The 26,437-nt window shown below is 61.2% G+C and overlaps 1 protein-coding gene across 4 annotated transcripts in view; it reads left to right on the forward strand.

The window, feature by feature from the left end:
• Nucleotides 1–734: 734 nt before the first annotated feature.
• Nucleotides 735–26,437, forward strand: part of FLNA (filamin A) — a 71,964-nt gene continuing 46,261 nt past the window's right edge. For 2 of the 4 annotated variants that reach the window (XM_072920384.1, XM_072920383.1), the window contains exons 1-14: nucleotides 735–1,209; nucleotides 3,702–4,056; nucleotides 8,796–9,044; nucleotides 10,200–10,297; nucleotides 10,983–11,130; nucleotides 12,012–12,130; nucleotides 13,006–13,083; nucleotides 14,333–14,495; nucleotides 15,983–16,183; nucleotides 18,467–18,604; nucleotides 19,574–19,697; nucleotides 20,999–21,135; nucleotides 22,441–22,634; nucleotides 24,044–24,157. In XM_072920384.1, the coding sequence (XP_072776485.1) occupies nucleotides 3,720–4,056; nucleotides 8,796–9,044; nucleotides 10,200–10,297; nucleotides 10,983–11,130; nucleotides 12,012–12,130; nucleotides 13,006–13,083; nucleotides 14,333–14,495; nucleotides 15,983–16,183; nucleotides 18,467–18,604; nucleotides 19,574–19,697; nucleotides 20,999–21,135; nucleotides 22,441–22,634; nucleotides 24,044–24,157 (2,100 nt within the window). In that variant the 5' untranslated portion in view covers nucleotides 735–1,209; nucleotides 3,702–3,719. Of the gene's footprint in view, nucleotides 1,210–3,701; nucleotides 4,057–8,795; nucleotides 9,045–9,118; nucleotides 9,200–10,199; nucleotides 10,298–10,982; nucleotides 11,131–12,011; nucleotides 12,131–13,005; nucleotides 13,084–14,332; nucleotides 14,496–15,982; nucleotides 16,184–18,466; nucleotides 18,605–19,573; nucleotides 19,698–20,998; nucleotides 21,136–22,440; nucleotides 22,635–24,043; nucleotides 24,158–26,437 lie in introns of those variants that run through there. The other 2 variants (XM_072920385.1, XM_072920386.1) reach the window with 2 other exon arrangements.

Below are 26,437 nucleotides of genomic sequence, written 5' to 3' on the forward strand. Positions count from 1 at the left end.
ATCCCCCCATGACCCCTCCCCCCATCCTCGACCCCCCCTCCCCCCAAAATCCCACCCCAGGGGGGTCCCCGGACCCCTCCCCGCCCCAAAAATCCCCCCCAGACCTCCCTGACCCCTCCGAGGGGGTCCCCATAAATTCCCCCCCCCAAATCCTCCCCAACCCCCCATGGGGGTCCCCCGGACCCCTCCCCACCCCAAAACTCCCCCCCAGAGCTCTCCCCGGGGGTCCCCATCGCCCCCCACCCTATAGAATCCCCCCATAAGTCCCTCCTTCCTCACCCCCTCCCCATGAACCCCCCCCCCAAATCCCATCCTCCCCCCCATGGGGGTCCCCCGGACCCCTCCCCCCCCCGGGATCCCCCCAGATCCGCCCCTCCCCCTTTATGGGCTCCCCAAACCCCCCGGGTCCCCCCCAGCCCCTCCCCAACCCCCCATGGGGGTCCCCCGGACCCCTCCCCCCCCCGGGATCCCCCCCGGGATCCCCCCCAGATCCGCCCCTCCCCCTTTATGGGCTCCCCAAATCCCCCCTCCCCCTTTATGGGCTCCCCAAATCCCCCCTCCCCCTTTATGGGCTCCCCAAATCCCCCCTCCCCCTTTTAGGGGTCCCCGAGCCCCCCCAGCCCCTCCCCGGCCCCCCCCGGCCCCCCCCGGGGCGGGGCTCGTTCCTCTCGTTACCAATTAAGGCTCCGCGCGCGCCGCGCGAGCTCCGGGACCGGCACCGCCACCGCGGGGCCACCGGCACCTCTCCGGTACCACCGAACCATCCCCGGGACCCCCCCGGTACCACCGAACCACCCCCGGTACCGGCACCGCCACCGCGGGGCCACCGGCACCTCTCCGGTACCACCGAACCACCCCCGGGACCCCCCCGGGACCACCGAACCATCCCCGGTACCGGCACCGCCACCCGCGGGGCCACCGGCACCTCTCCGGTACCACCCCGGGACCACCGAACCATCCCCGGGACCCCCCCGGTACCACCGAACCACCCCCGGTACCGGCACCGAGCCCAGCCCGGGGCCACCGAACCACCCCCGGTACCGGCACCGCCACCGCGCGGGGCCACCGGCACCTCTCCGGTACCGGCACCGAGCCCAGCCCGGGACCACCAGGAGCCCCCCGGGACCGGCACCGGCACCGGCGGGACTGCCCAGCCCCACCCCGGGACCGCCGGGTCCCGACCCCGGGAGCACCGAGACCGACCAGCAGGTGAGGACCCCCGGGACCCCCCCGGGACCCCCCCGAGCCCCGGGACCCCCCCGAGCCCCCGGGACCCCCCCGAGCCCCCGGGACCCTCCCGAGCCCCGGGAGCTCCCCGAGTCCCGGGACCACCGGGACCACCGGGAGCAGCGGGACCCCCGGGACCCCCCCCGAGCCCCGGGACCACCGGGAGCAGCGGGACACCCCCAAGGGGTGACCCCGATTTTGGGGTCCGAGACCCCCTTGAGAGCCCCCTCAAAATGGGGCTGGGGACCCCCAAATGGGGCTGGGGGAACGCCATAATGGGGGACCCCGATTTTGGGGGAACCCCTTGAGAAAACCCTGGGGGCCTCTGGGGGCTGGGGACCCCCTAATGGGGTTGGGGACCCCCCCTTTTTTGGGGGGTCTGAGGAGCCTGGAGTGGCTGGGCTCCCCTTTTTGGGGCGGGGGTCCCTACTTGGGGCCACCTTTGGGGTCGGGGGGCCTTTCTAGGGGAGTCTGGGACCCCGAGAATGAGGAGGGGGCAACAGGGCAGGGACCCTCCCCTGAGCCCCCCAATTTGGGGGCCCCTAAATTGGGGCACCCCGGAACCCTGAGGGAGCTTGAGGAGGGTCCCTCATTTGGGGGTCCCCCATTATTATTAGGGTTTCCACTTGTGCTCATCCCCCACTTATTGGGATCCCCCGTTTTGGGCTCCCCCATTATTGGGATCCCTCATTATTGGGGCTCCCCATTATAGAATCCCCCATTCCGGATCTGCCCGACTGCCACATCCCCCATTGTTGGGACCCCCCATTATTAGGACCCCCCATTATTGGGACCCCCCCATTATTGGGACCCCCCCATTGCAGCTCTCCCCCCTCATTAGCATCCCCCATTATCGGGATCCCCCTTTTTGGGGTCGCCTGCTTTGGGCTCCCCCATTATCGTGAGCCCCCATTATAAGGACCCCCCATTCTGAGCACCCCTAATTCGGGATCTCCCCCATTATTAGGACCCCTCATTATGGGATCCCCCATTATTAGGGTCCCCCATTATTGGGGTCCCCCATTACGCACTCTCCCATTATCACAATCCCCCATTATTAGCACCCCTCATTAGTAGCATCCATGTCCTGTTTTGGGGTCCCTTGTTTTGGGATCCTCGTTATCAGGATCCCCCATTTTGGGAATGTCCCGTTATCAGGATCCCCGTTATCAGCATCCCCCATTTTGGGGATCTCCCGTTATCCGGATCCCTGTTACCACCCCCCTCATTTAGGGGATCCCCCGTTACCAGGATCCCCGTTATCAAGATTCCCGTTATCAGGATCCCTGTTACCAGCCCCCCCCATTTTGGGGATCCCCGTTATCAGGATCCCCTCTCTCACCCCGCCTCATTTTGGGGATCCCCTTTATGCGGATTCCCGTTATCCGGATCTCCGCTCTCCCCCCCCCTCCCCCCCATTTTGGGGATCCCCGTTATCCGATCCCCGTTATCCGGATGCCCGCTCTCCGGCCCCCATTTAGGGGATCCCCTCTCTCAGCGCCCCCATTTTGGGGATCCCCGTTACCAGGATTCCCTCTCTCACCCCCCCTCCCCCATTTAGGGGCTCCCTCCCCCCCCCATTAGGGGCTCCTCTCTCCGCCCCCCCCCCCATTTTGGGGATCCCCGTTATCCGATCCCCGTTATCCAGATCCCTGCTCTCCCCGCCCCCCGTTTAGGGGCTCCCTCCCCCTCCCCATTTAGGAGCTCCCTCTCTCAGCGCCCCCATTTTAGGGATCCTCGTTATCCGGATCCCCGTTACCACCACCCCCCCATTAGGGGCTCCCTCTCTCTCCCCCCCTCCCATTTAGGGGCTCCCTCTCTCCGCCCTGCCCCCCCATTTTGGGTATCCCCGTTATCTGGATCCCCGTTATCCGATCCCCGTTATCCGGATTCCCGCTCTCACCCCCTGCCCCATTTAGGGGATCCCTCTCTCAGCGCCCCCATTTTGGGGATCCCCGTTACCAGGATTCCCGTTATCCGATCCCCGTTATCCGGATGCCCGCTCTCCTCCCCCCCCGCCATTAGGGGCTCCCTCTCACCCCCCCCCCCCATTTAGGGGCTTCCTCTCTGCCCCCATTAGGAGCTCCCTCTCTCAGCGCCCCCATTTTAGGGATCCCCGTTATCCGGATCCCCGTTACCACCACCCCCCCCCCCCATTTAGGGGATCCCTCTCTCCGCCCCCTCCCCTCTCCGGTCCCTCCCCTCCCTCTCTCCCCTCTCTCCCCTCCCCTCCCCTCTCCCTCACGCCCCTCTCCCCTCCCCTGTCCCGCAGCCCCCGCCCCGTTCCTCACGCCCCTCTCTCCCCCCTCTGTCTCTCCCTCCCTCCGCAGCCCCCTCCCCTCTCTCTCACCGCCCCCTCTGTCTCTCCGCAGCCCCCGCCCCTCTCTCCCCGTCCCTCACCGCCCCCTCTGTCTCTCCCCTTTCTCCCCTCCCCGGTCCCTCCCCGTCCCTCACGCCCCCTCTGTCTCCCGCAGCCCCCGCCCCGTCCCGCCATGAGCGCCGCGGGCGGGCGGGGCCGCGCGGACGCGGAGCCCGAGATGCCTTCCACGGAGAAGGACCTGGCGGAGGACGCGCCCTGGAAGCGCATCCAGCAGAACACCTTCACCCGCTGGTGCAACGAGCACCTGAAATGCGTCCAGAAGCGCGTGGGGAACCTGCAGACCGACCTGGGCGACGGGCTGCGGCTGATCGCGCTGCTCGAGGTGCTGAGCCAGAAGCAGATGGGCCGCAAGTACAACGCGCGCCCCACGTTCCGCCAGATGCAGCTCGAGAACGTCTCGGTGGCGCTCGAGTTCCTGGAGAGGGAGAACATCAAACTGGTGTCCATCGGTGAGAGCCCCCGGGGGTGGGGAGGGGGCGAGAGGGGTGGGGAGGGGAGGGGGAGGGGGTGGGGAGGGGATGGGGAGGGGGTGGGGGTTACGGAGGAGTTGGGATTTTGGGGAAAAATGGGATTTGAGTAGTTAATTTAGTGAGGAAAGGGTAGAAATGGGTCAGGAAAGGGTCAGAAATTGGGGAGGGGGAGTGCGACCACCCCGCCCTCCCCCGGAAAGTTTTGGGGGTACGGAGGAGTTGGGATTTTGGAGGGGGGGGAAGAGGTTGGAGTGGTTTATTCGGTGAGGAAAGGGTGGAAATGGATCAGGAAAGGGTCAGAAATTGGGGAGGGGGCGTGAGACCAGCCCCCCCCGGGAAGTTTTGGAAGTTTTGGGGGGTGGGGAGGGGGTGGGGGTTACAGAGGAGTTGGGATTTTGGGGGGAAAATGAGGTTGGAGTGGTTTATTCGGTGAGGAAAGGCTGGAAATGGGTCAGAAATTGGGGAGGGGGCGTGAGATCACCCACCATCACCCCCCCCGGGAAGTTTTGGGGGGTGTGGAAGTTAGGGAGGAGTTGGAATTTTGGGGTAAAATCAGATTGGAGTGGTTAATTTAGTGAAGAAAGGGTGGAAATGGGTCAGGAAAGGGTCAGAAATTGGGGAGGGGGAGTGCGACCACCCCGCCCTCCCCCGGAAAGTTTTGGGGGGTGGGGGTTACAGAGGAGTTGGAATTTTGGGGGAAAAGTGAGATTTGAGTGGTTTACTCGGTGAAGAAAGGGTGGAAAAGGGTCAGGAAAGGGTCAGAAATTGGGGAGGGGGCGTGAGACCACCCCCCAGCAAAGTTCAGGCCTGGGGAGGGAGCAGCAGCTGGGGAGGAGTTGGATTTTTTTTTGGGAGAAAAAGAGGCAGAAATGAGTATTTCTGGTTTTTTGATAAAAAGGGGGTGGATTTGCCCTAAAAGGGTCTCGGAAATTGGGGAGGGGGCGCGCGACCACCCCCCGAAAAGAGCGCGGAGCTCGGGGTGGGGCCGTGGGGGGAGTGGCAGTTACGGAGCCTTGAAATTTTGGGGGAAAAAAAGGAAATTCGAGCGATTTGTGTTGGTGGGGAGGGGGCAAAAAAAACCCCTGGAAGGATGTCAGGAATTGGGGGAGGGGGCGTGCGACCACCCCCCAAAAAACCTCCGGGGGTTCGGGGCGGGATGGGGGGAATGGGAATTGTGGAGAAAATCGGATTTTAGGGGGGAAAAAGGGAGATGGGAGCGGTTTGTGTTGGTGAAAAAGTGGAGAATTCGGCCCAAAATGGGCTCGGGAATTTGGGGAGGGGTCTCCTGGAGGAGCCGCGGAGCTCTGAAATGTGAGGAGGGGTCCGCTGGGGGACCCCCGGCCTGCGGAGGAAGGGGAGGGGTCCCCGGGGGAGGAGCGGGGCGGGTCCCGGTGGGGAAAAAGCGGCGAATTCTCCCCAAAATGGGCCCGGGAATTGGGGAGGGGGCTCCTGGGGGACCCCCAGAAATGGGGGGGGGCACCTGGGAGACCCCCGGAGCCCAAAATGGGGAGGGGTCTCTGCGGAAGGGAAGCTCGGACTGGTTCTAATGGTGAGGAGGGGGCGGGACCCCGACCCCAAAAGGCCCCGGAAATTGGGGGGGGGTCGTGGACGAGCCCAGAAATTGGGGGGGGGGGTCCCCGCTGGGAGACCCCAAAAATGGGGAGGGGTCTCCAAGAGGGGGAGCATCCAACTGGTCCCAATTGGGGAGACCCCTCCCCAAAAAGGACCCCGAAATTGGGGGGGGGTCCTGGAGAGGGCGAACCCCCCTCGATAATTTGGGGGGGTCCCAGGGGGCGCAGAGACCCCTCCCCAAATTACCCCAGAGTGATGGGGGGGCCCTGAGACCCCTCCCCTTTATCAGCTCCCCCCGGGAATATTTTGGGGACCCCCCCCCTCACATTTAGGGCGGGGCTTTGGGGGCTCCTCCCCCCCAAATCCCACCCTGGGGGGGCTCTGGGAGACCCCTCCCCACCCCCGGAGGGCTCCGTTTGAGACCCCCCCCCCAAATTTGGGACACGCCCCTAATTCAGACCCTCCCCCCCAATTTGGGACCCCAAAATTAAAGGGGGGGGTCCTGGAGACCCCTCCCCACCCCCGGGGGGCTCCCCCCTTTTACAGGGCCCTATTTGGGACCCCCCCCAATTTAGGACCCCTCCCCAATTTGCCCCCCCCCAATTTAGGCTCCCCCCTCCCCCAATTTGCGGCGACCCCAAAATTAAGGGGGGGGGGGGAGGGTCCGGCCCCTCCTCCCAGCGCAGAATTTGGGGAGGGGGCGGCTCGGGGGGGTCCCGGGGGGGTCCCGGGGGGGTCTCGGGGGGTCCCGGAGGTTTTGGGGAGGGGTCCCGGGGGGGTGGGGCTGGGGGCGGGGCCTCGGCCGTGCCGAGCCCTTATAAGGCCAAAAAATGCTGGAGCGGGGGGGGAGGGGCCGCGGCCCATCCCCCACCGGCCCCGCCCCTCCCCCACCCCCAAAATCCGCCCCAAACCCCCCCCCGAGCGGGGGCGGGGCCAGCGCGGCCCCTCCCCCCAAAAACCCGCGCGAGGGGGGCGGGGCAGACCCGGGGGGGGGTTGGGGACACCGGGAAGGGCCCGAGGGACCCCAAAAGGGACCCCAAAAACGGGGACAGGGACGGGACACGGCTGAGAGCCCAAAAACCCCAAAAGGGACCCCAAAAATCCCAAAAGGGACCCCAAAAATCCCGAAAGGGACCCCCAAAAAACGCAAATGGGGACAGGACACGGCTGAGAGCCCAAAAACCCCAAAAAGGACCCCAAAAACCCCAAAAGGGACCCCAAAAACAGGGACAGGGACCCCAAAAACAGGGACAGGGACGGGACACGGCTGAGAGCCCAAAAACCCCAAAAGGGACCCCAAAAATCCCCAAAGGGACCCCAAAAAACGGCAACGGGGATGGGACACGGCTGAGAGCCCAAAAACCCCAAAAGGGACCCCAAAAATCCCAAAAGGGACCCCAAAAACCCCAAAAGGGACCCCAAAAACCCCAAAAGGGACCCCAAAAACGGGGACGGGAACTGGGAACCGGCTCCGAGACCCCAAAAACCACAAAATCAGTCCCGGGAACTGGGGATGCTCCGGACACCCCAAAAATCCCCAAAGGGAGTTTGGGACTGGTCCCGAGACCCCAAAAGGGACCCCAAAAGCCCAAAAGGGCCCCCAAAAGCAGTGACAGGAACTGGGAACCTTCCCTGACACCCCGAAACCCCAAAAGGGCCTCGGGGCCACACCCGGACACCCCAAAAACCGCAGCGGGGGGTGGGGCCACGCCCTGAAACCCCAAAACCAGTAACAGGAACTGGGGAGCGCTGCCGGGGTGGGGGACACGCCCAGACACCCCAAAACCTCAGCGGGGACTTGGGGACACGCCCAGACACCCCAAAACCTCCGTGGGGACACACCCAGACACCCCAAAACCTCAGCGGGGACTTGGGGACACGCCCAGACACCCCAAAACCTCAGCGGGGACTTGGGGACACGCCCAGACACCCCAAAACCTCTGTGGGGACACACCCAGACACCCCAAAATTTTTAATGGGGACCTGGGGACACACCCGGCACCCCAAAAGCTCCGTGGGGACTTGGGGACACGCCCGGCACCCCAAAACCCCCGGCAGGGACCCCCCTTGTGCCCCTGTCCCCAACAGGACCCCCTTGGTGGCCCTGCCACCCCCGTGCTGCGGCCTCAGGGTGTCCCTCAGGGTGTCCCCAAATGTCCCTCAGGGTGTCCCTCAGGGTGTCCCCAAATGTCCCCAGGTGTCCCCAGGTGTCCCCGACCTGGGCTGGGTCCTGTCCCCACCCCTGCGGTGGCACTGAGCTGTCACCTCCCCGGGGTGGCCCCTGGCAGGTCCCTGTCCCTGCCGGGTGTCCCCAAACGTCCCCAGTCCCTGTGGGGTGTCCCCAAACGTCCCCTGTCCTTTTGGGGTGTCCCCAGTCCCTGCAGGGTGTCCCCAAACGTCCCCAGTCCCTGTGGGGTGTCCCCTGTCCTTTTGGGGTGTCCCCAGTCCCTGTGGGGTGTCCCCAGTGTCCCCCATCCCTGCAGGGCGTTCCCCATCCCGTGTCCCCAGTGTCCCCTTGTCCCCCCATCCCCTGATGTCCCCAATGTCCCCAATACCCCCAGTGTTACCAGTGTCCCCAGCGTCCCCCACACCTCTGGTGTCCCCAGTGTCCCCGCTGTCCCTGATGTCCCCAATGTCCCCAATACCCCCAATACCCTCAGTGTCCCCAGTGTCCCCCACACCTCTGATGTCCCCAATGTCCCCCTGTGTCCCCAATACCCCACACACCCCCAGTGTCCCCCACATCCCTGATGTCCCCATGTCCCCAATACCCCCAATACCCTCAGTGTCCCCAGTGTCCCCTGTGTCCCCTGATGTCCCCGCTGTCCCCGATGTCCCTGATGTCCCCAATGTCCCCAACGTGTCCCCGCAGACAGCAAGGCCATCGTGGATGGGAACCTGAAGCTGATCCTGGGGCTGATCTGGGTCCCCAATGTCCCCAGGGGTGTCCCCACTGTCCCCAGGGGTGTCCCCAATGTCCCCAGGGGTGTCCCCAATGTCCCCAACGTGTCCCCACAGACAGCAAGGCCATCGTGGACGGGAACCTGAAGCTGATCCTGGGGCTGATCTGGGTCCCCAGTGTCCCCAATGTCCCCAATGTCCCCAGTGTCCCCAGGGGTGTCCCCAATGTCCCCGTGTCCCCGCAGACAGCAAGGCCATCGTGGACGGGAACCTGAAGCTGATCCTGGGGCTGATCTGGACGCTCATCCTGCACTACTCCATCTCCATGCCCATGTGGGACGAGGAGGATGAGGAGGAGGCCAAGCGCCAGACGCCGAAGCAGCGGCTGCTGGGCTGGATCCAGAACCGCCTGCCCCAGCTGCCCATCACCAACTTCAGCCGCGACTGGCAGAGCGGCCGCGCCCTCGGGGCCCTGGTGGACAGCTGTGCGCCCGGTGAGGGACATGGGGACATTGGGGACATTGGGAATGGGCACTGGGATGGGCACTGGGAGCACTGGGAGCACTGGGAGCTGTGCCCATCACCAACTTCAGCCACGACTGGCAGAGCGGCCGCGCCCTCGGGGCCCTGGTGGACAGCTGTGCGCCCGGTGAGGGACATGGGGACATTGGGGACATTGGGGACATTGGGGACATTGGGGACACTGGGGATGGACACTGGGGACACTGGGGACACTGGGGACATTGGGGACATTGGGGACATTGGGGATACTGGGGACATGGGGACATTGGGGACATTGGGGACATTGGGGACATTGGGGACACTGGGGATGGACACTGGGGACACTGGGGACATGGGGACATTGGGGACATTGGGGACATTGGGGACATTGGGGACATTGGGGGCATTGGGGACATTGGGGACACTGGGGACATTGGGACATTGGGGACATTGGGGACACTGGGGACATTGGGACATTGGGGACATTGGGGACATTGGGGACATTGGGGACACTGGGGACATGGGGACATTGGGGACATGAGGGACATTGGGGACATTGGGGACATGGGGGACATTGGGGACATTGGGGACATGGGGGACATTGGGGACATTGGGGATGGGCACTGGGAGCACTGGGATGGGCACTGGGAGCACTGGGATGGGCTCTGGTGGCCCCAGGGCCAGGTTGATCCATGTCCCTGTGTCCCCACTGTCCCTGTCCCCAGGGCTGTGCCCTGGGTGTGGCAGTGCTGGGGACACTGGGGATGGACACTGGTGACACTGGTGACACCAGGGTCACTGGGGATGGACACTGGGGACACAGATGGACACTGGTGACACTGGGGGCACTGAAATGGACACTGGTGACACCAGGATGGACACTGGTGACACTGAGATGGACACTGGTGACACCAGGGTCACTGGGGATGGACACTGGGGACACTGAGATGGACATTGGTGACACTGGGGGCACTGGGGATGGACACTGGGGACACTGGTGGCCCTGAGGCTGGGCTGACCCCGTGTGTCCCTGTCCCCAGGGCTGTGCCCGGGTATGGCAGTGCTGGGGACACTGGGGACACTGGGATGGACACTGGGGACACTGGTGGCCCTGAGGCCGGGCTGACCCCGTGTGTCCCTGTCCCCAGGGCTGTGCCCCGACTGGGACTCGTGGGACCCGAGCCGGCCCGTGGAGAACGCGCGCGAGGCCATGCAGCAGGCGGACGAGTGGCTGGGCATCCCGCAGGTGACACGGGGACACGGGGACACGGGGGGCTTGGGGACACTGGGGACATTGGGGACATTGGGGGGACACTGAGGACACTGCCCCCCATCGCTGTCCCCCGCAGGTGACACAGAGCTCTGCCCCACCCTGTCCCCGTCCCTGTCCCAGGTGACACACACACACCTGTCCTTGTCCTTGTCCTAAGTGACACACACCTGTGCTGTCCCTCACCTGTCCCTGAGCTGTCCCAGGTGCCACCCTCACCTGTCCCTGTCCCTCACCTGTCCCAGGTGCCACCAGCGCTGTCCCAGGTGACACCCTGACTGTCCCAGGTGTCACCCTCACCTGTCCCTGTCCCTCACCTGTCCCAGGTGGCACCAGCGCTGTCCCCACCCCAGGTGCCACCCTGAGCTGTCCCTGAGCTGTCCCAGGTGCCACCAGCCCTGTCCCAGGTGCCACCCTCACCTGTCCCAGGTGCCACCAGCCCTGTCCAGGTGCCACCCTCACCTGTCCCAGGTGCCACCAGCCCTGTCCCTGCCCCAGGTGCCACCAGCGCTGTCCCTGAGCTGTCCCAGGTGCCACCAGCCCTGTCCCAGGTGCCACCAGCGCTGTCCCTGAGCTGTCCCAGGTGCCACCCTCACCTGTCCCCGGTGCCACCCTGAGCTGTCCCCGGTGCCACCCTGAGCTGTCCCGCTGTCCCCCGCAGGTGATCACCCCCGAGGAGATCGTGGACCCCAACGTGGACGAGCACTCGGTCATGACGTACCTGTCCCAGTTCCCCAAGGCCAAACTCAAACCGGGGGCGCCGCTGCGCCCCAAACTCAACCCCAAGAAGGCGCGGGCCTACGGGCCGGGTGAGCCGGGACCCCCCCGGGACCCCCCGGGACCCCCCCGGGACCCCCGGGACCCCCCCGGGACCCCTGAGACCCCCCCGGGACCCCTGGGACCCCCCCGGGACCCCCTGGGACCCCCCCCGGGACCCCCCAGGGACCCCCGAGATCCCCCTGGGACCCCCTGAGACCCCCTGAGACCCCCCCGGGACCCCCCGGGACCCCCCCCGGGACCCCCCCGGGACCCCCTGAGACCCCCGGGACCCCCTGAGACCCCCTGGGACCCCCCCGGGACCCCCGGGACCCCCCTGGGACCCCCCTGAGACCCCCCCGGGACCCCTGGGACCCCCCCGGGACCCCCTGGGACCCCCGAGACCCCCCGAGACCCCCCTGGGACCCCCTGAGACCCCCGGGACCCCCCTGAGACCCCCCGAGACCCCTCTGGGACCCCCCCGAGACCCCCGGGATCCCCTGGGACCCCTGAGACCCCCCGGGACCCCCCCGGGACCGCCGGGACCCCCCTGAGACCCCCTGAGACCCCCGGGACCCCCGAATTTGGGGGGTGCAGACCAGAGGGTTTGGGGGATGTGAGATGGGGTACCCCAAATGTGACCCCAAAAAGGTCACCAGGGTCTGTGGGCCAGGTGAGGGGGGGTCCTGAGACCCCCCGGGACCCCCAGGTTTTGGGGAGTGGTCTGGGACCCCGATTTGAGTCTGGGGTCTCCCAGAGATGGAGCCCACCGGGAACATGGTGTAGCAGCGCGCCGAGTTTGGGTGGGACTGGGTGGGTTTGGGGACCCTGGGGTGGCTCTGGGACCCCTCAGGGTGGGTTTGGGACCCCCGGGGTTGGTCCGGGACCCCCCGAGGTGGGTGTGGGACCCCGAATTGAGTCTGGGGTCCGGCAGGGATCGAGCCCACCGGGAACGTGGTGCAGCAGCGCGCCGAGTTCACGGTGGAGACGATCAGCGCGGGGCAGGGGGAGGTGCTGGTCTACGTGGAGGACCCCGACGGGCACCGCGAGGAGGTCTGGGGGGTCTGGGGGGGTCCTTGGTGGATTTGGGGGGTCTGGGGGGGTCCTCAGGGGGATTTGGGGGGGTCTGGGGGGATTTGGGGTGTCTGGAGGGGTCCTCAGGGGGATTTGGGGGGATTTAGGGGGGTCCTCCGTGGATTTGGGGGGATTTGGGGGGGTCCTCAGGGGGATTTAGGGGGCGTCTGGGGGGATTTGGGGGGGCTTGGGGGGGTCCTTAGGGGTATTTGGGGAGGTCTGGGGGGATTTGGGGGGTCCTCAGGGGGATTTGGGGGGGTCTGGGGGGTCCTCAGGGGGATTTGGGGGAGTCTGGGGGGATTTGGGGGGATTTGGGGGGGTTTGGGGGGATTTGGGGGAGCCTGGGGGGGTCCTCAGGGGGATTTGGGGGAGTCTGGGGGGATTTGGGGGGTTCTGGGGGGGTCCTCAGGGGGATTTGGGGGGGTCTGGGGGGGTCTGGGGGAGTCCTCAGGGGGATTTGGGGGGTCCTTGGGGGGTTTCAGGGGGGTTTTGGATTTTGTTTTTAAGGGTTTTGGGGGGGGTGGGGTATTTTGGGTTTGTTTTTGAGGATTTTTATTTTTAAGGGTTTTGGGGTATTTTGGGGGGATTTGGGGTATTTTAGGGGGGCTTTGGGGTTTGTTTTTAAGGGTTTTGGGGCTGGGGGTTTTGGGATATTTTGTGGGGGTTTTGGGATATTTTGGGGGGGTTTTGGGTTTTGTTTTTGAGGGTTTTTGGGAGGGTTTCAGGGGGATTTTTTTGGGGGGGATTTGTTGTATTTTGAGGGAGTTTTGGTGGGTTTTTTTTTTTAATTTTGGGGGGGTTTCCCTGTGGGTTTTGGGGTCCCGGGGGGGTCTGACCCTGTGACCCCTCCCCAGGCCAAGGTGGTGGCCAACAACGACAAGAACCGAACGTTCTCCGTGTCCTACGTGCCCAAAGTCACCGGCGTCCACAAGGTCGGGGGGCCCGGGAAGTTTGGGGGGGTCCCCGATTCATTTGGGGGGTCCCCGATTAATTTGGGGGGTCCCCGATTAATTTGGGCCATTCTGAACCATTTTTGGGATATTTGACCCGTTTTTGGGGCAGGTTTTGGGTATTTCTCCCTCTTCCCACCTCCACCATTCCTCCCTTGCTCCTGGGGTTTTTTGGGGTGTCTCTCCCTGTGCCCCCCCCCATTTTTTGGGGTCTCAAATCCGGTTTTGGGATATTTGAACCATTTTTGGGATATTTGAACCATTTTTGGGGTGTTCTGAGCCGTTTTTGGGGCGTTCTGAGCCGTTTTTGGGGCGTTCTGAGCCATTTTTGGGGCGTTCTGAGCCGTTTTTGGGGCGTTCTGAGCCATTTTTGGGGCGTTCTGAGCCATTTTTGGGGCGTTCTGAGCTGTTTTTGGGGCGTTCTGAGCCATTTTGGGGCGTTCTGAGCCGTTTTTGGGGCGTTCTGAGCCGTTTTTGGGGCGTTCTGAGCCATTTTTGGGGCGTTCTGAGCCATTTTTGGGGCGTTCTGAGCCCTTTTTGGGGCGTTCTGAGCCATTTTTGAGGCATTCTGAGCCATTTCTGGGGCGTTCTGAGCCATTTTTGGGATCTTTGAACCATTGTTGGGGCGTTCTGAGCCGTTTTTGGGGCGTTCTGAGCCATTTTTGGGGCGTTCTGAGCCATTTTTGGGCCGTTCTGAGCCGTTTTTGGGGTGTTCTGAGCCGTTTCTGGGGCAGTTTTTGGGCCGTTTTCGGGGCAGTTTTTGGGCCGTTTTCGGGGCAGTTTTTGGGCCGTTTTCGGGGCAGTTTTTGGGCCGTTTCTCCCCTTTCCCCCCCCCCCGTTCCCGGCGCTCTCTCTGTGGTTTCGGGGGGCTCCCCCGTGCCTGAGCCATTTTTGGGGTTCTGAGCCATTTTTGGGATATTTGAGCCATTTTTGGGGCGTTCTGAGCCGTTTTTGGGGCAGTTTTTGGGGCAGTTTTGGAGCCGTTTTTGGGGCAGTTTTTGGGCCGTTTTCGGGGCAGTTTTTGGGCCGTTTCTCCCCTTTCCCCCCCCCCGTTCCCGGCGCTCTCTCTGTGTTTTTGGGGGGCTCCCCCGTGCCTGAGCTGGTTTTGGGCCGTTCTGAGCCGTTTTTGGGGCAGTTTTTGGGCCGTTTCTCCCCTTTCCCCCCCCCGCCGTTCCCGGCGCTGTGTTTTTGGGGGGCTCCCCGTGCCTGAGCCGTTTTTGGGGTGCCGCAGGTGACGGTGCTGTTCGCGGGGCAGCACATCGCCAAGAGCCCCTTCGAGGTGCAGGTGGGGAGGGCAGCCGGGGACGCCGGGCGGGTGACGGCGGCGGGGCCGGGGCTGGAGCCGCTGGGGAACGCGGCCAACAGGAGCACGCACTTCGACATCTGCACCGCCGGTGGGTGCGGGGCTGGGGGGTTTGGGGGGGTTTGGGGGGGTTTGGGGGAGTTTTGGGGGAGTTTGGGGGGTCCCAGAGGGGTTTGGGGGAGTTTTAGGGGGAGTTTTGGGGGGCCCTGGGGGGGTTTGGGGGGTCCCAGAGGGGTTTGGGGGAGTTTGGGGGAGTTTTAGGGGGAGTTTGGGGGGTCCTAGAAGGGTTTGGGGGAGTTTTGGGGGGGGTTTGGGGGAGTTTTGGGGAGGTTTGGGGGAGTTTGGGGGGTCCTGGGGGGATTTGGGGGAGGTTTGGGGGGGTTTGGGGGGTCCCAGAGGGGTTTGGGGGAGTTTTGGGGGGAGCTTTGGGGGTCCTGGGGGGGTTTGGGGGGGCCTGGGGGGGTTTGGGGTGTCCTGAGGGGGTTTGGGGGAGTTTTGGGGAGAGTTGAGGAGGTTTTGGGGGGCCCTGGGGGGGTTTGGGGGGTCCTAGAGAGGTTTGGGGGAGTTTTAGGGGGAGTTTTGGGAGTCCCGGGGGGGGTTGGGGGAGTTTTAGGGGGAGTTTTGGGGAGGTTTGGGGGGTCCTGGGGGGGTTTGGGGGGCTTTGGGGGAGTTTTAGGGGCAGTTTTGGGGGTGTTGGGGGGGTTTGGGGGAGTTTTGGGGAGGTTTGGGGGGTCCTAGAAGGGTTTGGGGGAGTTTTAGGGGGAGTTTTGGGGGTCCTGGGGGGCCTTGGGGGGCCCTGGGGGGCTTTGGGGGGTCCTGGGGGAATTTTGGGGAGTTTTAGGGGGAGTTTAGGGGGTCCTGGGGGGATTTTGGGGGAGTTCAGGAGGTTTTAGGGGGTGCTGGGAGGGTTTGGGGGGATTTTTGGGGAGAGTTGAGGAGGTTTTGGGGGTCCTGGGGGGCTTTGGGGGACCCTAGAGGGGTTTGGGGGAGTTTTAGGGGGGGTTTGGGGGCTCCCGGGGGGGTTTGGGGGAGTTTTAGGGGGAGTTTTGGGGGTCCTGGGTGGGGGAGGGTCTCTGTGAGGATTTGGGGGATTTCTGTGGGAATTCAGTGAATTTGAATTTGAGGAGGGGTCTCTGTGAGGATTTCCGCGGCGATTCAGTGAATTTGAATTTGAGGAGGGGTCTCTGTGAGGATTTCCGTGGGAATTCAGTGAGTTTGAATTTGAGGAGGGGTCTCTGTGAGGATTTTGGGATTTTCCATGGGAATTCAGTGAATTTGAGGAGGGGTCTCTGTGAGGATTTCTGTGGGAATTCAGTGAATTTGAATTTGAGGAGGGGTCTCTGTGAGGATTTCTGTGGCAATTCAGTGAATTTGAATTTGAGGAGGGGTCTCTGTGAGGATTTTGGGGATTTCTCTGGGGATTTTGGGAATGTCCCGTTGGAATTTTGGGGATTTCCGCGGCGATTCAGTGAATTTGAATTTGAGGAGGGGTCTCTGTGAGGAGTTTGGGGATCTCTGTGGGGATTTTGGGATTTCCGTGGGAATTCAGTGAATTTGAGGAGGGGTCTCTCCCGGCAGGTGCGGGCCCGGGGGAGGTGGGGGTCTCCATCGTGGACCCCAGCGGGCGGCGCGGGACCCCCGAGGCGCTGCTGGAGGATCGGGGGTCTGGGGGCTTCCGCTGCTCCTACCGGCCGCAGAGCGAGGGGCTGCACCAGGTGCACGTCACCTTCGGGGGGGTGCCCATCCCCCGCAGCCCCTTCGGCGTCACCGTGGGCCAGGGTGAGCCCCCTCCCCAAATTCCCGCGGGGGGGGTGGGGGGGTCCGCGCCCACCCCCCAAATTCGGCGGTTCTGTATTTTTGTGTTCCCCACTTTGGGGTTTCTGTTCTCCGACGGCTCCGCTTTGGGGTCTCTGCGCCCCCCTCCCCAATTTGGGGGTCTCTGTCCTCTGAACCCCCAATTTGGGGGTCTCTGTCCTCTGAACCCCCCACAACTTGGGGGTCTCTGTGCTCCAAACCCCCCCCAATTTGGGGGTCTCTGTCCTTCAAACCCCCCAATTTGGGGGTCTCTGTCCTCTGAACCCCCACATTTGGGGGTCTCCAAATCCCCCAATTTGGGGGTCTCTGTCCTTCAAACCCCCCCAATTTGGGGGTCTCTGTCCTCTGAACCCCCCACAATTTGGGGGTCTCTGTGCTCCAAACCCCCCCAATTTGGGGGGGGTCTCTGTCCCTGCCCATCCTGAGGGGTTCTGTCCCCCCCCCCCCCATTTTGGGGTCTCTTCTGCCTCTCCCGGGGGTCCCACCGGGGCTGTCGCTGCTTTTGGGGGGGGGTCTCGAGACCCCTCCCCGTGACTTTGCTTTTCTCTCTCCCTGTCCCTGTGCCCGTCTGTCCGTCTGTCCCCTCCCTGTCTGTCCTTCTGTCCCTCTGTCCGTCTGTCCCTCTGTCCTGTGTCCGTCTGTCTGTCTGTCCCTCTGTCTGTCCATCCCTTCTCTGTCCCTCTGTCCCCTCTCTGTCCCCCTGTCCCCCCCATCCCTCTGTCCCTCTGTCCTCTCTGTCCTCTCTGTCCTGTGTCCATCTGTCCCCTCCCTGTCTGTCCTTCTGTCCGTCTGTCCGTCTGTCACCTCCCTGTCCCTCTGTCCCTTCTCTGTCTGTCCATCTGTCCCCTCTGTCCCTCTGTCTGTCCATCCCTTCTCTGTCCCTCTGTCTCCTCTGTCCCCTCCCTGTCCCTCTGTCCATCCCTCTGTCCGTCCATCTGTCCCCTCTGTCCGTCTGTCCCTCTGTCCCTCTGTCCTGTGTCCGTCTGTCCCCTCCCTGTCCCTGTGTCTGTCTCCTTTGTCCCTCTGTCTGTCCCCTCCCTGTCTGTCCTTCTGTCTGTCTGTCCGTCTGTCCCCTCTCTGTCCCCTCTCTGTCCCCTCCTGTCCCTCTGTCCATTCCTCTGTCCGTCCGTCTGTCCGTCCATCTGTCCCCTCTCTGTCCCCTCTGTCCCTCTGTCCCTCTGTCCCTCTGTCCCTCTGTCCGTCTGTCCCTTCTCTGTCTGTCCATCTGTCCCTCTGTCCCTCTGTCCCTCTGTCTGTCCCTCTGTCCCTCTGTCCGTCCGTCTGTCCCCTCCCTGTCCCTCTGTCCCTCTGTCCCTCTGTCCGTCTGTCCCGTGTCCGTCTGTCCCGAAGCTCCGCTCGCTCTCTCGTGGGGACCCCGCTGACGGTGAGGGGGGGCCTGGGGGGTTGGGGGGTCCCCAAAACCCTTCCCTGGGATTTCCGGGAATTCCTTGGGACTTTCGCGGGATTTTTTGGGATTTTTCTGGGAATTTTTGGGATTTTTCCGGGAATTTTTGGGACTTTTCTGGGAATTCCTTGGGATTTTCGCGGGATTTTTTGGGATTTTTCCCGGGATTTTTGGGATTTTCCCGGGGTTCATTGGGAATTTCATTGCAATTTTTGGGCTTTCCCTGGGATTTTTGGGATTTCCCTGCAGCTTTTTGGGATTTCCCTGCAGTTTTTTGGGGTTTCCCCGGGGAGGGGTGGAGTTCGGGATTTCCCTGGGTTTTTTTGGGATTTCCCTGCAGGTTTTTGGGATTTCCGTGGGGTTTTTTGGGATTTCCCGGGGTTTTTGGGGTTTTTTGGGGTTTTTTGGGTCAGGGTGGGTTTTTTGGGGTGCAGCCCCCCCTGAGCCCCCCAAATCCCCCCCAGCCTGCAGCCCCGGGGCGGTGCGGGCTGAGGGCCGGGGGCGTTATTTGGGATTTCCCTGCAGGTTTTTGGGATTTCCGTGGGGTTTTTTGGGGTTTTTGGGATTTCCGCGGGGTTTTTTGGGGTTTTTTGGGTTTTTTTGGGGGTTTTTGGGGTGCAGCCCCCCCTGAGCACCCCAAATTCCCCCCCCAGCCTGCAGCCCCGGGGCGGTGCGGGCCGAGGGTCGGGGGTGGTATTTGGGATTTCCCTGCAGGTTTTTGGGATTTCCGCGGGGTTTTTTGCGTTTTTTTGGGATTTCCGCGGGGTTTTTTGGGTTTTCCCCGGGGTTTTTTGGGGTTTTTTGGGGTGCAGCCCCCCCTGAGCACCCCAAATCCCCCCCAGCCTGCAGCCCCGGGGCGGTGCGGGCCGAGGGCCGGGGGCTGCAGCCCAAAGGGCTCCGGGTCAATGAGGCCGCCCAGTTCAAGGTGCACACCCGGGGCGGCGGCAGCGGCGACCTCAAAGTGGCCGTCAAGGGACCCAGTGAGTGCGGGCAATTTGGGGAGGGGGCTCCAATTGGGGAGGGGGCTCTGAATTCGGGAAGGGGGTCTCTAAAATTGGGGAGGGGGCTGGAGGGGGGTTTGAGGGGTTTTGGGGGGGTTTGAGGGGATTTAGGGACTTGGGGAGGGACCTGTGGAAGGACCAAATGAGTCTGGGGGGGTCTCTGAATTTGGGGAGGGGTCTCTGAATTTGGGGAGGGGTCCCTGAATTTGGGGAGGGGTCTCTGAATTCGGGAAGGGGGTCTCTAAAATTGGGGAGGGGGCTGGAGGGGCGTTTGAGGGGTTTTGGGGGGGTTTGAGGGGATTTAGGGACTTGGGGAGGGACCTGTGGAGAGACCAAATGAGTCTGGGGGGGGTCTCTGAATTTGGGGAGGGGTCCCGGAATTTGGGGAGGGGTCCCTGAATTCGGGAAGGGGGTCTCTAAACTTGGGGAGGGGGCTGGAGGGGGGTTTGAGGGGTTTTGGGGGGGTTTGAGGGGGTTTAGGGACTTGGGGAGGGACCTGTGGAAGGACCAAGTGAGTTTGGGGGGTCTCTGAATTTGGGGAGGGGTCTCTGAATTCAGAGAGGGGTCCCAGAATTTGGGAAGGGGGTCCCTGAATTTGGGGAGAGGGTCCCAGAATTTGGGGAGGGGGCTGGAGGGGCGTTTGAGGGGTTTGGGGGGGGTTTGAGGGTCTTTGGGGAGGGACCCAGGGAGGCTTGTGGGGTCCCTGAATTTGGGGAGGGGTCTCTGAATTTGGGGAGGGGTTTGGGGGGTTGCCCCTGGAGCAGAAGGATTTGGGGTTTGGGGTTTGGGGTATTCCTGTTTTTGTGGGATTTTTGTGGGGGTTTTGTGGGATTTTTGTGGGTTTTTGTGGGTTTTTTTGGGGGATTTTGGTTCTTTTTTCGGGATTGCCGTTTTTTGGGAATTCCGGGGCTGTTTTTGGGGCTGATCCCGGATTTTCTGCCCTCCCAGAGGGCCCCGAGCCCGTCCAGCAGAAGGATTTGGGGGACGGAACTTTCGGGCTGGAATATTTCCCCACCGTGCCCGGGAACTACACGGTGGCCGTGACCTGGGGCGGGCAGCACGTGCCCCGCAGGTACTGGGCAAACTGGGAGCACTGGGAGGGACTGGGAGGGACTGGGAGGGACTGGGAATGACTGGGAGCACTGGGAGGGGATTGGGAGGGAATTGGGGAGGACTGGGAATGACTGGGGGCACTGGGAGGGGACTGGGAGGGACTGGGAGGGACTGGGAGGGAACTGGGAGGGGATTGGGATAAACTGGGAGGGAACTGGGGGGCACTGGGAGGGGATTGGGAGGGGACTGGGACGGACTGGGACGGACTGGGAATGACTGGGAGCACTGGGAGGGGATTGGGAGGGACTGGGAGGGAACTGGGAATGACTGGGAGGGGACTGGGATAAACTGGGAGGGAACTGGGACGGACTGGGATAAACTGGGAGGGACTGGGAATGACTGGGAGGGGACTGGGAGCACTGGGAGGGAACTGGGAGGGAATTGGGGAGGACTGGGAGGGACTGGGATAAACTGGGAGGGAACTGGGACGGACTGGGATAAACTGGGAGGGACTGGGAATGACTGGGAGCACTGGGAGGGGACTGGAAGGGAACTGGGAGGGCCTGGGAGGGGATTGGGATAAACTGGGAGGGAACTGGGGGGCACTGGGAGGGGATTGGGAGGGACTGGGAGGGAACTGGGAATGACTGGGAGGGGACTGGGATAAACTGGGAGGGACTGGGAGGGGACTGGGATAAACTGGGAGGGGACTGGGATAAACTGGGAGGGGATTGGGGGGAAGTGGGATAGACTGGGATGGACTGGGGGAGACTGGAGGGGAACTGGGAGGGACTGGGGGGAACTGGGATAAACTGGGCGGGACCGGGAGGGGATTGGGATAAACTGGGAGGGGACTGGGAGCACTGGAAAGGGAACTGGGAGGGAACTGGGATAAACTGGGAGAGACTGGGAGGCACTGGGACAGACTGGGGGGGACTGGGAGGGGATTGGGAGGGATTGAGGACACTGGTTTGGACTGGTTTGGACTGGGAGACCATTTGTGCCCATTTGGGGTTCTCTGGGCCCTTTTTGGGGCGGGTTTTGGGTTTCTGGGGCCATTTTTGGGGTTTCTGGGGCGTTTTTTGGGGATTTTGGGGCCGTTTTTGGGGTTTCTGGGGCCGTTTTTGGGCTGTCCCTGACCCCCCCTGTGTCCCCAGCCCGTTTGAGGTGACAGTGGCACCCAAGGGTGGCACCCCCAGTTTGGGCACTGGAAGGACTGGGGGCACTGGGTGACCACTGAGTGACCACTGATGACCGTTGGTGGTTTTTGGGGATTTTGGTGCCGTTTTTGGGCTGTCCCTGACCCCCCCGTGTCCCCAGCCCGTTTGAGGTGACGGTGGCACCCGAGGGTGGCACCCCCCGGGTCAGGGCCTGGGGGCCCGGCCTGGAGGGGGGGGTGGCCGGGAAAGCCGCGGATTTCATGGTGGAGGCGATCGGCGACGACGTGGGGACACTCGGTGAGCCGAGAAATCGGGGTGGGGGGAGAAATTGGGGGAGAAATTGGGGTTTTGGGGGGCTTTGGAGGAAAAAAATTGGGGTTTTGGGGAGGTTTGGGGGAGAAATTGGGGTTTTGGGGGAGAAATTGGGGTTTTGGGGAGGGTTTGGGGGAGAAATTGGGGTTTTGGGGGGAGAAATTGGGGTTTGGGGGGAGAAATTGGGGTTTTGGGGGAGAAATTGGGGTTTTGGGGGGAGAAATTGGGGTTTAGGGGGGTTTGAGGAAGGATTTTTGATTTTGGGGATGATTTTGGGGTTCCCATCAATAATTTTTGGGTATCCATCACCAATTTTGGGGTTCCCATGACGAATTTTGGGTTTCTCACCACTAAACCCTGCTGTGGATTTTCGGGTGCCAATCTCTGGTGTCTCTCTGAGTTTTGGGGTGCCAATCTCAGTGGATTTTGGGATGCAGTCTCTGCTTTCCCAGTGGATTTTGGGGTGCCAATCTCTGCTCTCTCTCAGTGAATTTTGGGGTGCAGTCTCTGCTTTCTCTCTGTGAATTTTAGGGTGCCAATCTCAGTTTTTTCTGTGGATTTTGGGGTGCAGTCCCTGCTCTCTCTCTGGGTTTCAGGGTGCAGTCCCTGCTCTCTCTCAGTGAATTTGGGGGTGCAGTCCCAGTTTCCCGTGGCTTTCGGGGTGCAGTCCCTGCTCTCTGTCAGTGAATTTTGGGGTGCCAATCTCCGTTTTTCTGTGGATTTTGGGGTGCCAGTCCCAGTTTCCCGTGGGTTTCGGGGTGCAATCCCTGCTCTCTCTCAGTGAATTTTGGGGTGCCAATCTCTGCTCTGTCTCAGTGAATTTTGGGGTGCCAGTCTCAGGTTTTTCTGTGGATTTTGGGGTGCAGTCCCTGCTCTCTCTCAGTGAATTTCGGGGTGCAGTCTCAGTTTTTTCTGTGGATTTCGGGGTGCAGTCCCAGTTTCCCGTGGCTTTCGGGGTGCAGTCCCAGCTCTCTCTCAGTGAATTTGGGGTGCAGTCCCAGCTCTCTCTGGCTTCGGGGTGCAGTCCCTGCTCTCTCTCAGTGAATTTCGGGGTGCAGTCCCAGCTCTCTCTGGTTTCGGGGTGCAGTCCCAGTTTTCCCGTGGCTTTTGGGGTGCAGTCCCAGCTCTCTCTGGATTTCGGGGTGCAGTCCCTGCTCTCTCAGTGAATTTCGGGGTGCCAATCTCTGCTCTCTCAGTGAATGTTGGGGTGCAGTACCTGCTCTCTCTGGGTTTTGGGGTGCAGTCCCAGTTTTCCCGTGGATTTTGGGGTGCAGTGTGTGTGTCCCGCAGGGTTCTCGGTGGAGGGCCCGTCCCAGGCCCGTTTGGAGTGCGAGGACGGCGGGGACGGCTCGGGCCGGGTGCGGTACTGGCCGCAGGAGCCGGGGCTGTACGCGGTGCACGTGCTGTGCGACGGCGCCGACATCCGCGGCAGCCCCTTCATGGCCGACATCCGCCCTGCGAGCGGGGACAGCTTCCCTGAGAAGGTGGGAACTGCCCCAAAATCCCCCAAAAATCCCCCAAAAAATCCCCCAAAAAATCCCCAAAAAATCACCAAAAATCCTGCCCCAAATCCTGTCCCAAATCCTGCCCCAAATCCCCCAAAAATATCCCCCAAAATCCCTGTCCAAATCCCTGTCCAAACCCTGCCTCAAATCCCCCCTTCATGGCCGAAATCCGCCCTGCGAGCGGGGACTGCTTCCCTGAGAAGGTGGGAAATGACCCAAAATCCTGCCCCAAATCCCCAAAATCCTGCCCCAAAATCCCAAAAAATATCCCCCAAAATCCTGCTCCAAATCCCCCCTTCATGGCTGAAATCCGGCCTGCGAGCGGGGACTGCTTCCCTGAGAAGGTGGGGATTGTCCCAAAATCCCCCAAAAATCCCCCCAAAAATCCCCCAAAATCCCCAAAAATATCCCCCAAATCCTGCCCCAAATCCTGCCCCAAATCCCCCCTTCATGGCCGAAATCCGCCCTGCGAGCGGGGACTGCTTCCCTGAGAAGGTGGGAACCGCCCCAAATCCTGCCCCAAATCCCCAAAATCCTGCCCCAAATCCTGCCCAAAATTCCCCCAAAATCCCTGTCCAAATCCTGCCCCAAATCCCCAAAATCCTGCCCTAAATCCTGCCCCAAATCCCTTAAATCCCTGTCCAAAATCCTGCCCCAAAATCTCCCAAAATCCCTGTCCAAATCCTGCCCCAAATCCCCCCAAAATCCCTGTCCAAATCCTGCCCCAAATCCCTCCAAAATTCTGCCCCAAAATCTCCCAAAATCCTGCCCCAAAATCCCTGAAACCCCCCAAAATCCCTGTCCAAATCCCCAAAATCCTGCCCCAAAATCCCTGAGATCCCCCAAAATCCCTGTCCAAATCCTGCCCCAAAATCCTGTCCCAAATCCCCCAAATCCCTGTCCAAATCCTGCCCAAAATCCTGCCCCAAATCCTGCCCCAAATCCCCAAATCCTGCCCCAAATCCTGCCCCAAATCCCCAAAATCCCTGTCCAAATCCTGCCCCAAATCCCCCAAAATCCCTGTCCAAATCCTGCTCAAAATCCTGTCCCAAATCCTGCCCCAAAATCTCCCAAAATCCTGCCCCAAAATCCCTGAAACCCCCCAAAATCCCTGTCCAAATCCTGCCCCAGATCCCCAAAATCCTGCCCCAAAATCCCTGAGATCCCCCAAAATCCCTGTCCAAATCCCCAAAATCCTGCCCCAAAATCCCTGAGATCCCCCAAAATCCCTGTGCAAATCCTGCCCCAAATCCCCAAAATCTCCCAAAATCCTGCCCCAAATCGCCCCAAATTCCCCCAAAATCCTGCCCCAAATTCCCCCGAATCCCCCCAATTTCCCCCCGAATCCCCCCAAATCCCCCCGAATTCCCGAATTCCCGGCTCGGCAGGTGAAGGCGCAGGGCCCGGGGCTGGAGCCCTCGGGGGTGGTGCTGGACAAACCCGCCGAGTTCAGCGTGGACGCGCGGCACGGCGGCACCGGCGGCCTCCGGGTGCACATGCAGGTGGGAATCCGGGAATTCCGGGGAATTTTGGGAATTTTGGGATTTTTGGGAAGTTTCAGGGGGGTTGGGGAGGGATTTTGGGGCATTTCAGGAATTTTGAGGGGATTTGGGGGCGATTTGGGGGCGATTTTGGGGGTTTGTGTGGGAAGGGCAACCTCAAAGTGCAGGTGGGAATTCGGGAATTCGGGGCAATTTGAGGAATTTTGGGGATTTTTGGGAAGTTTCAGGGGGGTTGGGGAGGGATTTTGGGGCATTTCAGGCATTTTGGGGGGGATTTGGGGGCGATTTTGGGGGTTTGTGTGGGAAGGGCAACCTCAAAGTGCAGGTGGGAATTTGGCAGTTGGGGAATTTTGGGAATTTTGGGGTTTTTTGGGAAGTTTCACGGGGGTTGGGGAGGGATTTTGGGGCATTTCAGGCATTTTAGGGGGATTTGGGGGGATTTAGGGGCAATTTTGGAGGTTTTGGGGATGATTTGGGGGATTTTGGGAGGATTGAGAGGAGTTTTGGGAGATTTTGGGGAAGATTTGGGGGATTTTGGAGGGATTTGAGAGGAATTTTGAGGAGTTTTGGGGAAGATTTGGGGGATTTTGGGAGGATTTGAGATGGATTTTGGAGATTTTGGGGATGATCCGGATGCCCTGGGGGGGATTTTGGGGGATTTTGGGGAAGATTTGGGGGATTTTGGGAGGATTGAGAAGAATTTTGGGAGATTTTGGGGAAGACCTGGGGGATTTTGGAGGGATTTGAGAGGGATTTTGGAGGTTTTGGGGAAGATTTGGGGGATTTTGGGAGGATTGAGAGGAATTTTGAGGAGTTTTGGGGAAGATTTGGGGGATTTGGAGGATTTGAGATGGATTTTGGAGGTTTTGGTGAAGATCTGGGGGATTTTGGAGGGATTTGAGAGGAATTTTGAGGAGTTTTGGGGAAGATTTGGGGGATTTTGTGAGGATTTGAGATGGATTTTGGAGGTTTTGGGGATGATCCGGATGCCCTGGGGGGGATTTGGGGGATTTTAGGGAAGATCTGGGGGATTTTGGGAGGATTTGAGATGGATTTTGGAGGTTTTGGGGAAGATTTGGGGGATTTTGGGAGGATTTGAGATGGATTTTGGAGGTTTTGGGGAAGATTTGGGGGATTTTGTGAGGATTTGAGATGGATTTTGGAGGTTTTGGGGACGATCCGGATGCCCTGGGGGGGAATTTGGGGGATTTTGGGGAAGATTTGGGGGATTTTGGGAGGATTGAGAGGAATTTTGGGAGATTTTGGGGAAGATTTGGGGGATTTTGGGAGGATTTGAGATGGATTTTGGGGGATTTTAGGGAAGATTTGGGGGATTTGGAGGATTTGAGGTGGATTTTGGAGGTTTTGGGGACGATCTGGATGCCCTGGGGGGGATTTTGGGGGATTTTAGGGAAGATTTGGGGGATTTTGGGAGGATTTGAGATGGATTTTGGAGGTTTTGGGGATGATCTGGTGCCCTGGGGGGGAATTTGGGGGATTTTGGGGAAGATTTGGGGGATTTTGGGAGGATTTGAGATGGATTTTGGAGATTTTGGGGAAGATTTGGGGGCTTTTGGGAGGATTTGAGATGGATTTTGGAGGTTTTGGGGACGATCCGGATGCCCTGGGGGGATTTTGGGGGATTTTAGGGAAGATTTGGGGGGTTTGGGGGATTTTGGGAGGATTTGAGATGGATTTTGGAGGTTTTGGGGATGATCTGGTGCCCTGGGGGGGAATTTGGGGGATTTTGGGGAAGATTTGGGGGATTTTGGGAGGATTTGAGATGGATTTTGGAGGTTTTGGGGAAGATTTGGGGGATTTTGGGAGGATTGAGAGGAATTTTGGGAGATTTTGGGGAAGATTTGGGGGATTTTGGGAGGATTTGAGATGGATTTTGGGGGATTTTAGGGAAGATTTGGGGGATTTGGAGGATTTGAGGTGGATTTTGGAGGTTTTGGGGACGATCTGGATGCCCTGGGGGGGATTTTGGGGGATTTTAGGGAAGATTTGGGGGATTTTGGGAGGATTTGAGATGGATTTTGGAGGTTTTGGGGATGATCTGGTGCCCTGGGGGGGAATTTGGGGGATTTTGGGGAAGATTTGGGGGATTTTGGGAGGATTTGAGATGGATTTTGGAGATTTTGGGGAAGATTTGGGGGCTTTTGGGAGGATTTGAGATGGATTTTGGAGGTTTTGGGGACGATCCGGATGCCCTGGGGGGATTTTGGGGGATTTTAGGGAAGATTTGGGGGGTTTGGGGGATTTTGGGAGGATTTGAGA

Source organism: Taeniopygia guttata, chromosome 31 (assembly GCF_048771995.1).
Source record: "Taeniopygia guttata chromosome 31, bTaeGut7.mat, whole genome shotgun sequence".
NCBI classification, from domain to species: domain Eukaryota; kingdom Metazoa; phylum Chordata; class Aves; order Passeriformes; family Estrildidae; genus Taeniopygia; species Taeniopygia guttata.